The sequence below is a fragment of the Vipera ursinii genome (genome assembly GCF_947247035.1).
Source record: "Vipera ursinii genome assembly, chromosome: 10".
In the NCBI taxonomy this organism is placed as follows: Eukaryota; Metazoa; Chordata; class Lepidosauria; order Squamata; family Viperidae; genus Vipera; species Vipera ursinii.
Window position 1 is genome coordinate 5,778,134 of NC_139520.1, and position 18,583 is coordinate 5,796,716.

General features: G+C 43.4%; 1 protein-coding gene across 1 annotated transcript in view; it reads left to right on the top strand.

The window, feature by feature from the left end:
- NECAB2 (N-terminal EF-hand calcium binding protein 2) overlaps nucleotides 1-18,583 on the top strand; it is a gene marked incomplete at both ends in the record, with an annotated part of 152,207 nt that overhangs the window by 78,780 nt on the left and 54,844 nt on the right. The window contains one exon of the mRNA XM_083370720.1: nucleotides 3,595-3,692. Within this exon, the coding sequence (XP_083226846.1) occupies nucleotides 3,595-3,692 (98 nt within the window). The remainder of the gene's footprint in view (nucleotides 1-3,594; nucleotides 3,693-18,583) is intronic.

An 18,583-nucleotide genomic window follows, 5' to 3' on the forward strand; every position in this document is an offset into this window, starting at 1 on the left:
AGCTCTGCACAGTGATTCTTTTTCTCATTCTCTTTTCTCTATGATGCAGGGGAGCGACAGCAGCAGCTGAAAATTAGGCATCTGAGTTTTTATCAAGGGCGAACAGCTGAAGCTGGCCCTGGCTGAGTGGCGCTGTGCACCGATTAGAGCCGTTCCTGGTCGCTTCTCCCATCCTGCATTCTGTTCAAACCGATATATGGCATTTTAATTAAGCCCCGGGAGGCTAATTAATAATCTGTCTCTGGAAGTTATTTATAGGGGAGTGCTGCAAGAAATGTCAGTTTGGTTACGAATCTGCCAGTGGGGGCATCCCGTTCAGATTTTATTCATATTTTTTTTACAAATAAACGCCTACTGTGTTCGGATTTAGTACTTCTGGTTGAAATTGGAGGCAGCAAAAAATCCGAGTTTAGTAGGGAGCCGTCAGAAGTGTTGGTGGCGTTCGAATTATAGATAGTCCCTGACTTACGACCACAACTGAGCCCAAAATTTCTGTGAATTGAGTTTGGGCCCATTTTTAACGACTTTTCTGGCCACGTTTGTTAAGTGAATCACTGCAGTGGTGAAATTAGTCATCCGGTCGTTAAGCGGATCTGGCTTCTGCCATTGACTTTGCTGGTCAGAAGGTGTCAAAAGGGGGTCACATGACCCCGGCACACTGCTGCCGTCATAAATATGAGTCAGTTGCCAAGCGTCTGAATTTTGATCATGTGACACCATGGGGATGCTGCAGCGGTCGCAAGTATGAAAAATGGTCCCGAGTCCCTTTTTCAGTGCCGTTGTAACCTTGAATGGTCACTAAATGAACTGTTGTAAGTCGAGGACTACCTTACAATGGTGTTTTTCTTTGTCTAGTAGGGACCAGGCACATCTTTGAAGATGCCCTGAATGACGAGCAACTCCACACACAGACAGGCAGACAGATACACACACACACACACACACACACACACACACACACAGAAACACACGTTTTTCAACACTCGTGTGTTGCGCATTCTCACTGTTAATAGCTTCTGCCTTTTCGGATTGCTTTTCCTTTACTGCTTTCCTTTCTTGTCCTTCTTTTAAGCGCAAGGACTGGGTCGTAGGTCACTTTTTTCAGGGCCTTGTAACTTTGATCCAGCCAGAATCTTTCTTCCCAACTTCATTTCATTTCATTTCATTTCATTTCATTTCATTTCATTTCATTTCATTTCATTTTATTAAATTTGTATACCGCCCTTCTCCCGAAGGACTCAGGGCGGTGAACAGGGCATATATAAATAGCAAATACAAAAATTAAAAGAGAATTAAACAAGTGCCCAGATAAAAAAACAATAACAATATAAGAAACCCATTAAAAACCCTAACGTCCCCCATCAGGCCAGGCCAGCTTGTTCAAATAAATGGGTCTTCAGACCGCGCCGGAAGGAGCGAAGGTCCGGTGCCATCCGGAGCTCAACCAGCAGCTGGTTCCATAAAGCCGGGGCGCCCACAGAGAAGGCCCTCCCCCTGGGGGCCACCAGCCGACTTTCTCTGACTGGAGGCACCCTGAGGAGGCCCTCTCTGTGGGAACGCACAGGGTGGAGGGAAGTTGACGCCGGCAGCAGGTGGTCCCCGAGGTACTCCGGACCCATGCCATGTAGGGTTTTATAGGTCATCACCAGCACCTTGAATCTCACCCAGAGGGCAACTGGAAGCCAATGCAGCTCACGGAGCAGAGGTGTAACATGGGAGTACCGGGAAACTCCCAAGACAACTCTCGCGGCCGCATTCTGTACCAGTTGGAGCCTCCGAGTGGTCTTTAAGGGAAGCCCCATGTAAAGAGCATTGCAGTAGTCCAGGCGAGAGGCCATGCCATGACCGCATGAGTGACCGTACACAGGGCATCCCGTTCCAGATAGGGCCGCAACTGGCGCACCAGGCGAACCTGGGCGAAAGCCCCCCTAGTCACGGCTACTATATGGTTTTCCAGGGTAAGCCGTGAATCTAGGAGGACTCCCAAGTTGCGAGCCCTATCCAACTTCAGCATCTCTGCGTGCAAATATTTTTATTTGATTCCTATGAAGCAGGGGAGGAGGACTGGCAGTTCTCCAGAGGTTGTGGAATTGCGACTCCCAGCATTCCTCCCTCTTGCCGGCGCTACCTCCCTGTTCCTGCATCGTAAGAACATACCTTGCTAAAGGTTGACCCTAGAAGGGAGAAGCTCCCCACCACTTCCGTCTCTTCGTTGCCAAGACAGGCTGATGGTCCCGCCTGCTGTCGGGGGTCCCATCCTCTTTACCTTTAATTTTACCCTTCCTCCTATTTTACTTCTGTATCATTTGTAAACTGCTCAGAACCCTTTTGGAACCGAGCAGCAGGTGTACTATACAAATACATACATCCGAACACCACCTGCTTCTGCCTGAAAAGCAGGATGTGAATCTAGGGAGGGAGGAAAGAAAAGAGGGAAGGAAAGAAGGGAGGGAGGGAGGGAGGAAGACAGAAGGAAGGCAGGAAGTAAAGGGAAGAAGGGAGGGAAGGAGGGAGGGAGGAAGGAGAGGGAGGGAGAAATAGGGAAGGAAGGAAGGAAGGAAAAGATTGAAAAGGAAGGAAGGAAGTGGAAGGAGAAAAAGAAAGAAAGGAAGGGAAGAGGGAAGGAAGGAAGGAAGGAAAGGAAGGAAGGAAGGAAGGAAGGAAGGAAGGGGACAGAGAAATATGAAGGGAGGGAGGGATGGAAGGAAAGAAGGGAGGGAGGGAGGAAGACAGAAGGAAGGCAGGAAGTAAAGGGAGGAAGGGAAGGAGGGAGGGAAGGAGGGAGGGAAGGAAGGGAAGGAGGGAGGGAAGGAAAGGAGGGAGGGAGGGAGGGAGACAGAAGGAAGGCAGGAAGTAAAGGGAGGAAGGGAAGGAGGGAGGGAAGGAGGGAGGGAGGAAGGAGAGGGAGGGAGAAATAGGGAAGGAAGGAAGGAAAAGATTGAAAAGGAAGGAAGGAAGTGGAGGGAGAAAAAGAAAGAAAGGAAGGGAAGAGGGAAGGAAGGAAAGGAAGGAAGGGGACAGAGAAATATGAAGGGAGGAAGGGATGGAAGGAAAGGAGAGGGAGGGAGGGAGAAATGGGGAGGCAGGGAAGAAAGGAAGGAAGGAAGGAAAAGACAGAAAAGGAAGAGAGGAAGTAAAGGGAGGGAGGGAAGGAAAGGAGGGAGGGAGAAATAGGGAAGGAAGAAAGATAGAGAAGGGAGGGAGGGAGGGAGAAGAACGAAGGAAGGAAGGAAGGAAGGAAGGAAGGAAGGAAGGAAGGAAGGAAGGGGACAGGGAAATGAGGGAGGCAGGACAGCTGATGGTTGAAAAAGAACAACACTAAGTTTCGTGCCTCAAGCAGGCTGAAAATATCACACAGTTCTCTGCTTTAACATTTTCCCCTTTCTCAGATGAGAGGCAGTGATTTATTACTAGCCTTTTGCTAATAAGGTGGATGGCAGAGCAGCTGCTTTCTGTGGTCAGCCCTTAGAGCCGTCACTAGGACAGGCTGTCAGCTTGTACCGTGCTCTTTCCGAAGTTACAGTATTATGAGTCAACCTTGAAGCAGATCTGTTAATCCTCCCCCCCTCTTCCTTTTCTCTTCCCGGTCTTCAGATTACTTTGCTGACCACATGGGAGATTATGAAGATGTGTTAGCATCACTGGAAACACTCAATCTCTCCATTCTGAAGGCCATGGACTACACAAAACGGGTGAGTTGTCAATGAATAGTTACCACAATTTGCCCTACGCTGGAACCTACCAACTTGTATCCAGCGGAGCAGCAGACCTCTTCGAACAGAAACACAAAATAGCATTACTCTAAACGTGCAATTAATCATAAATGTGCCCCAACACAATCAAAAGAGGCAGTCCTCTGATTAATAACTCTCAGCAAACAAATAAATTAGCCCCCCTATACAATTACCACAATTAAGTTCATGGAGTTTGGGCTGCAATTGTAGGTTGTTAGCAAGGTAACTGCATTGAACCTGCTGCTACATTTTCCCACCCCCACCCCACCCCACCCCACCCCCCAAAGTACATTCAGCTTGTGTGAAATGGGTTAAGCTTTAGTAAAGTTGTGTTTCTCTCTCCATTTGACATGCAAACAACCTTGGTAAAAAAAAAAGAGTTAGAATTTGCATTGGCATCTGAAGTCAGATTTCTCTGTTAAAGGATGAAAATGTCAAACGGGATTAATTTTCTTTAGTCCCGTCTGTTTTTTCTCTGTGCTGGTCAGTCCCAAATAAGAATAATTTTACTGAGCGAAAAGAACAAGAAGGCAGTAAAGTCCAAGCCAACGCACAAAGCAGATTTTATTCTGATGCGCTAGAATGCAGGTGGTTTTAGAATTAAAATAGTGAAGGACGAAAACTGTTGGGAAAAAAAATATAGATTTTGTATGGAAGCTTACTGTAAGATGGGAAATGGTAACAATGACTTTTTTAAAAAAGAAAAAAATGTTTTGGACTGTGTTCTGAGCATAAAAAGTTTCTTGCATGCAAAATGAAATAAAGACAAATTATATTCTTTGGCTATTCATTTCTGAAAAATAGTTTCCCAATTATGCAGAACAGCTGTTCTTAAACTCTTCAGCAACGCCTTGCTTTATCTCTTTTCTCCTTGAAGAAATTAATAAAAAGAAAAGTGGTTTTTTTAAAAAATACAGTTCTGGGGGGGATTTTCCCTCTCTTGTCACTAATTTAACAGAAAGAAATTCTCTCTTTTAAATTTTCTTTTACTTCTAATGTCAATGCAATGTTCCAGAAATGGCCTATTAGTTTCATTTTATTAAAATCTTTGCTACACTCTTGTTTTATTTGTGAAGTGCTTGTGCAATCGTTTTTAATTGGTGTTTATCCTTTGTATCCTGAAAAGACTGCAGAGACTTTGTTTCTTTTAAGGAGGCATGTGGCAATTATTTTTCTGTGGGGGAAGCTCATAAATGATCCTCGGTAATTAGCGCTAAAGGATAGAAGCTAAACAAAATGTGGCATTATAATTACTTTCTTATTTAGCCAAATGGGAGGCTGCAGGATCCAGTTGGTAGGGAAAATCAAAAGTGATGGAAGCTCTAAAAAAAAAAAACAAGCCACTTATTTGCTTAGTAAAAAGTCTTCATTTTAGGAATGATTTTTTCCCCTGCTAATAATTTAATGTCAAAGTCAGGAGGTTATGCAGCTTTCTCATTCTACAAAGGGCAAACAGGAGTGAGCAATGGTAAGACCAAAAAAAAAATCTATTTAAATGTAATGAATAAATAAATAAAATCAGGGGCATGAGATAAGAAAGCAAAGCTAAACCTGGTTTATATGTACATTGTTGATCACTCCCTTTTTATCTTTTTATCCCTGAAAACCACCCATGGGTCCTTACCCAAGTGGGCTTCAAACACCATGTTGGCTGGGGAATTCTGGGACTAGCAGTCCACAAGTCATAAATTGCCAGCTGCAGACTTGCATTCTTTTAGCAAGTCATTAAAGTTACCTGGAGGTTTATCTGTGTCCTCGGGGTCACCTGAGTAATGCAGGTGGGTGTGGAGCCTTCTTGGGAGTGTTGAAAGGACTGTTGTAGACTGGAGATAGAGGCCATAAGTTCCATTGCTAAGCAAGGTGGCTGAGTTGTGCCTGATTTTATGACCTTTCTTGCCATGGTCGTTAAGTAAATCACTGCAGCTCTTAAGTGAATCACATGTCCCAAAGACGCTTTTTCAGAGGCAACTGGACTCCTTTCTTTTTCTTTGAAGACGTTTCGCTTCCCATTCAAGAAGCTTCTTCAGCTCAGACTGGATTGTTGGGGAATGGAAGGATTTATAGTCCTTGCAGTCATCTGGTCATTAGTAATCTTTCTGAGAGCCATTGAAGGCACTTGGGGGTTTATCTGCATCTTCAGGGTCACCTAAGCAATGCAAATGGGTGTGGAGCCTTCTTGGAACTGCTGAAAGGACTGTGTTGTAGACTGGAGATAGACGATGTCGTATCCCTCCCCCTCTGTTGAGAGAGGGCTGTCCAGTTTTGACACAGAGGGCCTCTTTGACCCCCTCTTTCAAACCAGAGTTCCTCTCTGTCCAAAATGTGGACTTTAACCACTCGCTAAAACAATGCAAATGAACAGCTGTCTGCAGGAGTATAAATCTTTCCATTCCCCACCATCCAGTCAGAGCTGAAGCTTCTTGGATGAGAAGCAGAAACGTCTTCAAAGAAAAACAAGGAAGTCCAGTTGCTTCCTGAAAAAGCACCTTTGGGATAACTATGACCTGGATGACTGAGCATCTCCATAGACATGTCCTCTTCTCTGATTCCTTCAAGCTTTCAGGCCTCAGGCCCGTCCTCAGGGAACTCTCTCTCTCTCTCTCTCTCCAGAATACCTGTGCTGGGCTGTTCTACACATTGTATTTGTGTAGCTCCTAATGTGTGGCTTTTAGTGGCTGATTAGGGTGTTGGCTTAATGAACACCATTAACACCCTAATCAACAATTAAAAGCTGCATACAACCCGGAACCATATAAATACAAAGCATAGAACAGCCCAGTGCACATATTCCAGAGACAAAGCAATTCCCTGAAGTTGGGCTTCAGCAGGAGCCAGAAAGCTTGGAAGAATAAACCTTTGGTCCGTATGACCAACTCAGATTGCATCCCCGAAAGATTCTACACGTGGGTCGTGTGTATTTACTTTCATTCCTCGGCATTTTGCCCTGTTGCTTGGACCACATCTGGAGGTTGCCTGTTCCTTTGCAAGGATTGTTAAGAGCATGCCTTGCTAAAGTTCTCTGCTTCTTGCTGCAGCTTTCTCCTGGAATTACCTCAGCAATAAAACCATCTACAATTACTCTTAGTTTCTCTTTTGTACGTTCTCTCCCACCTCCACTAGATCTGCTGAGCAAACTCTAAAATAACTCCTTTTCACACCCAACTCTTTTAGAAAGCAGGTTTTATTTTATTTTATTTTATTTACACATGGACTCCATTTGAGAATGCCGTGTGTTTGCTGTTAAAGCAGCGTAACCTTCTCTGCTGCACCAGTTCTCCATTGAGCTGTGGCAAATGTGCTGCTGAGCGGAATGGGAGAAGCTGAGGCTGTGCCACAAAGGACAGTGGCTGCTTGACGTTTCCTGTAAACCCCTGTAAAGTTTGCATCGCCTCCAGAAGTTATAGGCCCTCCAACAATGGAGGCTTTTAAAGAAGGGACTGGACAACCCTTTGTGCCTAATGAAGGACTAAAATTCTGCAGTCTCCCAATCTGGTGCCTTAGCCAGTTCTCATCTTGACCTTAAACCAGGCTTAAAATTGTAATTACTTTTTAGTTTTATCTTTTGCCTATTTGTTGATAGATGATTCAGAGAAATAATGTTTGATTCATAATATTTTTGAGAATTAAGACCTGGGCACAAAATAGTCTTTCCAAATCAGATCATTATTTCAGAAACATCTGGTAGTATGTAGATTTGTAGTGTGGGCGCCCTCCAGATGTTGCTGAACTAAATTCTAGCAATTCCAGGCAGAATGGCTAACGGTGAGGAATGTTGGGAGACAGGATGGATGTTGTACACTTAGGAACTCAGTGAAACTGCTGTACTGCAGCCGTCACAATCACGTTTGATAGGCAGCTTCGAAGATGGCAGTAATTGACTGCCTTTCATTTGACAGCAACCTAACAACTCTTGACTGGTTTTGGATATCAAAGACTAAAGCAATGTGCAGAAAACTTCAGGGACTTGTCCAGGCAGTTGCTAGGAGGCAACAGTGACAAGGAAAGGGAAGGGAAGGGAAGGGAAGGGAAGGGAAGGGAAGGGAAGGCAAGGGAAAGGAAGGAAGGAAGGAAGGAAGGAAGGAAGGAAGGAAGGAAGGAAGGAAGGAAGGAAGGAAGGAAGGAAGGAAAAAAGGGAAGGGATTTTCTAAAGCTAGTGGCAAGTTATAGTCCAATTAAAGCCATCTTAAAGGGTGAACTGTGAAACTAAATTTAGAAGGGTTTTTAAATAAAGAACGCAAATGACCAAATGGAAGGTTTAGGAAGGAGAGCAGCTGCAAGGCCTATAAACACCATTCCAACTTTCAGTGGCAGATGTTGTGTGAAAACACACTAAATTTTATATTTTAGTGATTGCAGCAATGCTGCCTTCTATTTGCTGTTCATAATTGCTGGATGCAGGTTTTCCGGACCACAGCAATTCTAAGCAGAAGGACCTTGCTCATGCATATTTCAGGAGCAAAGATTGTCGGGTCACCTGCCAGAAATATTCATAAATATTAACCTGAATAAATAAAAGCTGCTACCAGTTCTTCCATCACCTTAAGCACTCGAGCACAACTGCGACCTCCTCTTTAGGTCCTGTCTGGCATTAAAAGCAGGCCTTTGCTCTTGGTCTTTCTGTGACCCAGCTTATCTCTTCCGCATAGCTGGTTCGGAAGCTGATGGACGATCAATCAGCCATGCCTACTGCAAAAGCTTTCTGGCAGGAGGGATTTCTGTTTTCAAAAAAAAAGAGGACAAGGTAAAGGAGGAAGAGAATGTCAGAAAAGGAGACGATGGGAGAAACACACTTTAATCAGGATGGAAAAATCAAGACTTTGTATTCAGAGATAACCAGTCTGCTGCTGGTTATCAGTTCTTGCAGAGCAACTTCAGGGAAGGATAATGCTCTTCCTAATGGGCTGCCCACAGGGATGCCACTATGGAGACAGGATGGTGACCCTTCCAACACATCTGGCAATTTGAAAAGGTGCCAACGTATCCCATCTGGAGAGTGCCAGGTTGGGAAAGTTGGATTAGATGAATTGCCGTTGTTAACTAGCTGGGTGGTTACCGCAAAGGTGCTTTTTCAAAAGGCAGCTGGACTGTTTTTTCCTTGAGGAGGAGGAAGAAGATGTTTCTCCTCTTCCTCCTCTTCCTCCTCCTCCTCCTTCCTCTTCTTCTTTTTATCTCCTCCTCTTCTTCCTCCTCCTCCTCTTCTTCCTCTTTTAATTATCCTTCCTCTTCTTTTTATCTCCTTCTCTTCCTCCTTCTCCTCTTCCTCTTCTCCTTCCTCTTCTTCTTCCTCTTTTAATTCTTCTTTTAAGCTCCTCCTCTTCTTCCTCCTCCTCTTCCTTCTCCTCTACTTCCTCTTTTAATTATCCTTCCTCTTCTTTTTATCTCCTTCTCTTCCTCCTCCTCCTCCTCTTCCTCCTCCTCCTCCTCCTCCTTCTCCTCCTCCTCCTCCTCTTCTTCTTCTTCTTCTTCTTCTTCTTCTTCTTCTTCTTCTTCTTCTTCTTCTTTTAATTCTTCTTCTTTTTAGCTCTTCCTCTTCTTCCTCCTCCTCTTCTTCTTTTAATTATCCTTCCCCTTCTTCTTTTTAGCTCCTCTTCTTTTTCCTCAAGGAAAAAAAAATCCAGTTGCACTTTTGAAACAACCAGGACCTGGTCTTCGCCTTCTTTCTCTCACTTTGCTGTCTTTCCCTCCTCTGAAATGCAGCCCACCCTTCCTGTGTAAGGTCCCACCTCAACTAATCCTCCCAAGAAAGCAGAACTCTTGAAACAGGCGTCGTTTCAAAAGGAACTTTTATTGAGAGGCAGTGATAGCAAGGAAGCAAAGCAAGATCTAATGTTTTCCCGCACGAAACCTTACATTAAAGCATCCCATGCAAACCCCATCCCCAATGGCCAAATGTCCAGTTTAATTTCATCCAGTTCCCCAGGTGAAAAGTTGCTATGGGAACCAAGGTGATAAGCGGAGTTCCCAGGCGCAGTCCTCCGAGATTCATTTCTTGACATTCTCCTCCCGTCGGAGCAGAGTGGAGATAAGACAGATGACCCATGGCATGTTCCTTCCTCCGTTCGCACCCTGAGGCATCAAAGGGGTAAAGAACAAACCGGAGGAAACACAGAGCCTTTCCCACTCCCCATCAGAAGACCAAATCCCCCCTCCCAATAGAAAAGTAAACCCTGGAAAGAAATTAACATCCTCCCCCCTCCCAACAGAATGGCAGACCTGAAAGCATGTTAAGCAATATATTTGCCGAGGGTCTGACATCCTGGGAATCCAGATAGCATTCTGTTGCGTGTATAGTGAATTCAGTATGCAACTCTCTAAACTTTTCATGTACTCTGATGTTCCCTTAAAAGAAATAGTCACTTCAACAGAATTTTTGATGACCATTTCGCAATAGAAACTCCAAATTGGCTGACTCTTTTCCAAATGCATGCATCTTTGCAGATTAAGATATTGTGTAGAGCAGTGTTTCTCAAACTTGCCGGCTTTTAAGGGATAATAAATGCAGTTCCATCCACTGACATTTTAGCTCCTACTGAAACTAGGTTAGATTTATTTTATATTCCCATCAAATCAAATGTTTGTGCTCATAACCCATAAGGAGAGTAGGTAGAGTCAATTAAAAACATAAAACGTACATCTATAATTAACAATAATTTTTAAAAAGCAAAAAGTATATATAAAAGTATATATAAAAACAAAAGTCTAGAGAATCTGATTTAGGGAATCTAAACAATCTAAAAGGAGGTGTAAAAACATTTAGATGGATCTCCTAGTGGACAATCACTTAAATATGAGCCCGCAGTGTGCTGCAGCTACCAGAAATGCCAACACAATCCTAGGCTGCGTTAACAGAGGGATAGAATCAAGATCACGTGAAGTGTTAATACCACTTTACAATGCCTTGGTAAGGCCACACTTGGAATACTGCATCCAGTGTTGGTCACCACCATATAAAAAGATCTTGAGACTCTAGAAAGAGTACAGAGAAGAGCAACAAAGCTGATCAGGGGCCTGGATGCTCAAACATATAAAGAATGGTTGCTGGAACTGGGAATGTCTAGTTTAATGAAGATAAGGACAAGGGGTGACATGATAGCAATATTCCAGTATCTCAGGGGCTGCCACAAAAAAGAGGCAGTCAAGCTATTCTCCAAAGTACCTGAAGGCAGAACAAGAAGCAATGCATGGAAACTAATCAAGGAGAGAAGCAACCTAGAACTAAGGAGAAACTTCCCGACAGTTAGATCAATTAATCAGTGGAACAACCTGCCTCCAGAAGCTGTGAATGCTCCAACACTGGAAGTTTTTAAGAAGAGACTGGACAGCCAATTGTCTGAAATGGTGTAGGGTTTCCTGCCTGAGCAGGGGATTGGACTAAAGGACCTCTGAGGTCCCTTCCAACTCTGTTATTATTATTATGTCTTTTATTGACTGGCGCTGATGGTTGACACAGGTTGCTGCCAGCATCCTAGGTATCAACTAGGTACCTCCTTAAAATGTAAGATGTTCCGAGTAGCGCAGTTGTTGTTGTTTTATTATTATTATTATTATTATTATTATTATTATTATTATTATTATTATTATTATTATTATTTATTATTTATTATTATTATCATCATCATCATCAAGTTGCCCTTATATTTTTCATAAAATCAGTTTCAAGTTAAAACACACAACTTTGTGTCGGACAAGATCCAAATTCAGAACTTTAGAGACCTTCTGAAGTGAACATTTGAAACGTGGGGGTGAACTTCCTTTTTTTAAAAAATGGAGTATCTGTTCTTACATCTCAAAATAATCTTTCTATTGCCTGAAACCTGCCAAAAAGATCAACTGCCCACACTGTTCAAAAGAAAAGACGTACAGGGCCGAAAGATTTTCTTGCTGAGTCAATACACCGTCTCCCTTCAAGGTCAAGCTTCTGTCATATTCGCTTCAATTTGCTCATTTCTTTGCAAAGAGACAAAACCGCTTTCTTATGTCAATGTCTCTTTTTTATTGACTATTTAATTGTCTTCCCATCAGTGGGCTGCTGCTTATGTGTGGAGGATTTTTTTTTTAAGAATGCCCATTTAGGGAGAGCATCTTCAGTTCATTTGTGGCATCTGTTGTAGATATTGGAGTATTACTTCTGAAATGCTAACAAGATGACAGCCTTCCCTTCCTCAGATGTCACCACCTCATTGGAAGCTGTGGTGATTTTTTTTTCCGGTCAAGACAGTTGCAAACTAGCACGTGTTTGTCCGACAAATACAGTGATGCTTGCGAGGTTGAGCACCATGTTTTATCTTCTCTCCGCAAAAGTACTAGCTGACTTCCAGGAAGCCTTCCCTGTTTCAACATCTGCCTGTTCATTCGTAGGAGAAGGGATGGAGGAATCTGGGGGCAGAGTGAAAGGAGGAATCAACCTAGAATCATTACGAAGCCACAAAGAACTAAGTGCAACGGCTAATGACCTTCTTTTACCGGTCTACTATAGAGAGCATCCTCTCGCGCTGTATTGCAGTTTGGTATGCTGGCCTGACAGCCGCAGATAGGAAGATATTACAGAGGGTAGTGAGCACAGCATAAAACATCGTTGGCTGTCCCCAGACACCACTGGATGACCTCGCCAGGGCCCGCTGCCTTGGAAGAGTGAGGAAAATTCTCAGGGACGACTCACACCCTGGTCGGTACCTCTTTACCCTCCTACCGTCGGGTAGGAGATACAGGAGTATAGCCAGCCATGCCAACAGGCTGAAGAACAGCTTCCATCCATGGGCTGTCAGGCTCCTGAACAGGAAATAACTATGTATGGTTGACTTGCGAGGCCGGTGTGTTGTGCAATTAGCACATGGTGTAACAAGATGATGGGTTTATTGTCACTGTGAGTTGTGGCGGGGGGGCACGAAGGGAGGCTCAGCCAATCTCAATGTCTACATGGTTGTACTTTGACAATAAAGGTTCATTCATTCATTCATTCACAACCCTTCTTGACCATCATGGACCGTTATCTAGCTCTGAGTATGTGTCAAGCAATAGTTGAGAAAGATCCTGTGCATAGGCTTTTAGCAATAAATTGGGTTAAGGTTTAAGGTTTGGGTTGGACCCTCACAGGTGAATCTGCTCTTTCACGCATGACACCATTAGTCCCAGCAATAAAAGTTCTGGTTTCCATTGAATATGAATCTTTAAAATTCTTTGTAACACTGAAAATGTATTCACTTTCTCACCCCAGCATGTGGACAGTCACCCAGAGAGGTAAAATTCAAAGAGGCTGTTTATAATTTTAAACATGGAAGAGAGACCTTTTAGACAAAATGGTTTCTTGCAGTTTGAGTCTTACCTGGTTACACGTCCTCCTACAGACGGTGAGCAAAAGGGAAACAGGTTAAAAATGAGAACGTGAACTCAGATCTTAGATCCAGGGCCTTCTGAGTACCTCGTTGGTACTTTTATGAGCTCTGAACCAACCATTAGAAATAATAATTAAAAAAAGGACTGTACAGTCCTCGGGGCTCTGTCGTTTATTGCAGACGTTTCATTACCCAACTAGGTAACACCATCAGTGTGAATGAAGACACCCCACAGTTCTAACTCTGGGCTACAAATACTCTCTTCTGCTGAAAAGAAAGAACTTGTGAGAATTTAGAGGGCCTTACAAACAGTTCTTCTATTCAAAGCAGAATTGTGTGTGTGTGGGGGGGGGGGGTTGAATCCCCTGTCCAGATTTGAAAGTTTGAGCAGGAAATTCTTTCAGCCCTAAAGTGGGTGAGACACTTTGAGTCTTAATGAGCACAGGAGAAACCTTTGAAGGACCACATTTGGACAGTTGGACAATAATAAGAGCCCCCCCCAAATTTCAAGACTGTACTTGTCCATGGGATTTATTGGGTAGCTTTGGACAAGTCATTATCTCAACCCAACCTATATCAAAGGAACATTGCTGAGAGAATTAAATGTGCGTGTGAACTCTTGGAGGAAAAGCTCAATAGCGGTCCTTTCGCCGCGACCTCAAAACTTTTTTCTTCCATCAGGCTGACCTGGATTGATGATGGGTTTTCAAATATGTTTTAATTTTTAATTTTTTAACTGTGTAGTTAATTTATTTTGGGGCTGTTATTTAATTCTTTTTTAATTTTTGTATTGTTGTTTTTTATTGTTGTTAGCCGCCCTGAGTCCTTCGGGAGATAGGGCGGCATATAAGTCCCAAAAATAAAAATAAATAAAATAAATTCAATTTAAAAAGTGTTAACAGTACTTCAAATCCTATAATGTGACTTTGGAGCCCTTGTTGAACAGGACCACCAGCACAAAAGGCCAGGGGCGGGGGGACTTCTGAGTAACAGGGTACAAAGAGAATAATATCTGCTGTGAACTCCACATAGGTGACAGGAAGGGCATCCAGCCAGTAAATGCTCAGTCCACTCAGTTGTCCTGACTCCACTCCAAATAAAGGGATTTTAGGGTTGTAAAAAGAAAAAGAAAAAATCCTTTTTAATATGCTTTGGCTTTCTCAATTATCCAGCAGGGATCAGTAATAACATTTCACGTTCCTCAGCCTTTTCTACAACCAGCTGATCATCTGGCTTCTCCCTTTCCAGCACTGGCTGTAATTTCTAATAAGTTAGTCTTTTCAAGAGCATGCAAAAGAGTATTTTATGAGTTTCCTCATTCAGTTGAGTCCTCTTTTTTTTTGGTATTGATGTGTACATCAGCTTGTTGGCCACTCAAGATTTGCTGACATGGTTTGGACAGAATCTTTATTCATTCTCCTTTGGTTGCTTGCCATGTTTCTGTAAATATCCCATCAATTCTTATAGTTTTCCAACCTGGTAATTATCGGAGTGCTGATCTTCTAGCACTGGAGTTCTTGTAAATAGGATATAGCTTCTAAGGTTTCTTGAGATCTTTACTGTACTGAATTTCAACCTGATCTTTCCATCTTCAGTTGGTCTTCCTCTAATTGGATCCTGTCTGTCCATTAGCATCCTTCTGCCAATAGCTTCATTTCTCTTCAAAGGCCACGTACATTTTCCACTTTACAATTTCCAACTATGGCAATCCACTCCCCAGCCACAAAACAGCACATCTTCCTTGGTCAGTTACAGATTGAAATTGATAAAAAAAAAACCTCTTCTGCATCAGTGCTCAGTGCATAAACTTCGGTAATCATATTAAACAATTGCCTGTGGAAGTCTAATTGAAATTAGTCTATCACTGACTCCATTATGCCTAAGTACACTCGTTGCTTTTATTATATTTTTCCCCATACTGTGAAAGCAACATCATTCTCTTTTGTTTTCATCTCCCAGTAAAGCAGCATTTCTTCTGGCTGAAAATATCCAGTTCCTTTCAATTCTAAGCTGTCAACGTAGAGTAGATTCATTTCATATTTCGTCCCATTGAGCGTTCAAATCTTCACGCATCTCATACACTTGGAATATTGCTTCAAATTCTGATCACCACAATACAAAAAAAAATGTTGCAACTCTGGAAAGTGTGCAGAGAATAGCAATAAAAATGATAAAGGGTTTGGAGGCTAAAACATATGAATAGCGGTTGCAAGAACTGGGTATGTGTAGTTTAATGAAGAGAAGGGTGAGGGGTGACATGATAGCAGTCTTCCAATATCTCAGGGGCTGCCCCAAAGAAGAGGGAGTCAAGCTATTCTCCAAAGCACCAAAAGGCAGGACAAGAAGCAATGGATGGAAACTTATCAAAGACAGATCCAAACTAGAATTAAGGCGAAATCCCCTGATAATGTGAACAATTGATCAGTGGAATAGCATGCTTCTAGAAGCTGTGGGTGTTCCGTCATTGGAGATTTTCAAGAAAAAAATGGAAAGCCATTCGTCGGAACATATAGGCTTCAGCAGAGGATTGGACTAAAAGACCTCTAAGATCCCTTTATCTATTCTGTCTTTTTAAACAAACTGGTCTGATTTCCCCCAGAATTAGTGGAGAGGCACCAATTCATACTATGGATGATGTCCTTCCCTGAATGTTTCTGTGCAATGCATTTAATACGTAAATGAAATTTCTTGATTTATTCGATGGCCATAGCCACCCAGCTCAATCAAGTAACTCTGGGGTCCTTAAAAATCCAAAATTATAAAACAGTTTAAACAATTAAAAAACCATTAAAACAATACAAACACCCACAAAATAAATTAGTATAAATAGCAGCCGAGATAATTAATTAAGTAATAGTAAAGCCAGGAAACAGGGTCCTTAAAATATTCCAAGCTCCAGTCTGAGAAACACAGCCAGGTTTTTAGAGCCTTGCAAAAGGCCAACGGAGTGGGGTGGGGTGGGGTGGGGGGACACTCTAATCTCCAAAGGGTTAGAGTTAGGTGTCTATGGAGCTTCTCCGTCAACCAGGTCACGGTTGTCCTAAAGGCAGTTGCCTCGCGAAAAAGCACCTTTGAGTTCAGGTTACACTCTTTAGTGACAGGATCTGCAGCGTGCCCAATCTATTCCATCGAAGTAGAGACTCTTGGAGAAAAACAGTTCCTCCAGATAGCCTGGTCCCAAGCCACGTAGGGCTTTAAGGGTGGCAACCAACACCTTGAATTGCACCCAAAAAAACACACTGGCAGCCAGAAGATCATGGAGTAAGGGTTTACAATTTGCTGCCATGTAGCCAGCACACTTTATTACCTGTGCAGCCACATCTTGGATCAGTTGAAGTTTCTCAATGCTCTTCAAGGGCAAATCCATGTAGAGTGTGTTGCAGTAATCTAAGTGGGAGGTTACAAGGGCATGGACGATGATGGTGAGCCTTCTGGTCCATATCAGCACGCAAATATTCATTAGGGGTAACTGAGCACAGAACTACGTGTAGTAAGGAAGTAAACGTTCAGAAAAGGTAGTCCAGAAACTCACATTCCTCTTAGCTTCTCTCAAATTGCAATCTGTCCTGTTCTTGTCAAGAATATCTAGACCATTTTCTGCAGGTGGGATTCTGGGGGAGAGATCCTTCTGCCAAATTTAAAATGGGAACTTGGATACGAGGGAGGATTTCTGCCGAAGTGGCCTTGCAAAGTTTGCACTCTGAGTCCATCAATTTCTATTGTTTTGCTATTTTTCTATACATGCCAATAAAGAGGAGGGAGGGAAGGAGGAAGAAAGGAAGAAGGGAAGAAGGGAAGGAAGGAAGGAAGGAAGGAAGGAAGGAAGGAAGGAAGGAAGGAAGGAAGGAAGGAAGGAAGGAAGGAAGGAGAGAAGAACTGTGGGGTCCTTGGTGCTGTCTGAATTTGACAGTTTTCACAGTATGGGAAACTTCAGGGAAGGAAAGGAAGGAAGGAAGGAAGGAAAGAGGAAGGAAGGAAGGAAGGAAGGAAGGAAGGAAGGAAGGAAGGAAGGAAGGAAGGAAGGAAGGAGAGAGAGAGAAGAACTGTGGGGTCCTTGGTGCTTTCTGAATTTGGCAGTTTTCTTTCAGAGATTTCATTACCCAAACTAGGTAACATCGAGGAAGGAAGGAAGGAAGGAAGGAAGGAAGGAAGGAAGGAAGGAAGGAAGGAAGGAGAGGGAGAGGGGGGAAGTGAAAGGAAAAGGGAAAGGGAGTTAAGGAAGGTTTCTGCATACTCAAAGGATGTCTTGCTATTTCATAGCACAGGAGTATCAAAATGGCGGTTTTACGCATAAACTTTGCACAGGGACCTCCCTTAGTCTCTGTACAGTTCTATTCTTCCCTGAGTTGACTGTGTGAAAATAAAGATGAGCAAGATGGCGTCCATCAACCTGTAGCAGCAGGCTCATCTCAATTTCCACAGAGTCCCTAGACCCCTTGTAGGCTTCTCAAGCATTCTAGGAAGGTGAGCACCTGCGTGGGGGTTTTTTTTGGGGGGGGGAAACTGAGCTCAGGGTGGGGGAAATCAAAGTCTGAATAGTCAGCAGCATCCCGAAAGGCCTAGCAAAAAGTCACCTCAGCAGTTCTCCCTCTGGCCCGTGAGTGTTTTGTGGCCGCCACCTCCCACCTGCCTTGCCTGAGATGCTCTCGAAACTCCTCCGCGTTTGCCTGCGGCTTGAAATATGGGAGCTGATTGTAGGGGAAATCTCGCCCAAGAATGCCAGCCGTTGGAGAGGATCCAAGGGGCCATTTCGCTGAGCAAACCGCAGTGAGTCACCCGGATTTGCATAAGTTGTGAAAAAGTCCCCAGTGCAGAATTGCAGACTCCTATTATAGGGGATGTGCATTAATTAGCCTGAAAGACACCTGCAGCACGAATAAGAGAGACAAGGTACTTTGGCGCCTGAAAGGAAAGGAGGGTGGGGTGTTGAGTTTGTGACTAGAGTGTGGTTTGTGTGTGTGTGTGTGTGTGTGTGTGTGTGTGGAGATTCCCTTCCTACACAGACAACTACTCTTCTCTAGTAGACTAGAATAAACCTATTCGAACAGAAACACCTGGTATGAATTTGTAAGCGTTACAGGCAAGTCCTTGACTTACAACAGTTCGTATAGTGACCGTTCAAAGTTACAGCGGCACTGGGAAAAAAAGGGACCGATGACCGTTTTTCACACTTACGACCACTGCAGCATTCCCCACTTTTTTCACAGCCGTTGTAACGTCAATCGGTCACTAAAGGAACGCTGGTAAGTCGACCTGTGAATCTTTCTTTTTACTGTTATTGAAGTGGTTTTGTCCAGGCGATGGCCGTTCTTACGTTGGGGGCAGTTTTAAAATTTTTTGTAAGCTGCCCAGAATCTTTTTGGAGTTGAGCGCCCTCAACATCCAATGGATTCAATTAATTAACCCTTCCCTTTCTGATTAGACTCCAACTTATTCTTTTGTTATTGCTACTTTGAGGCTTGTTTGTTTTTTAAGGTTGTTGCTTCCAGGCGTATTTTCTTTGAATTCCTGCAGCAG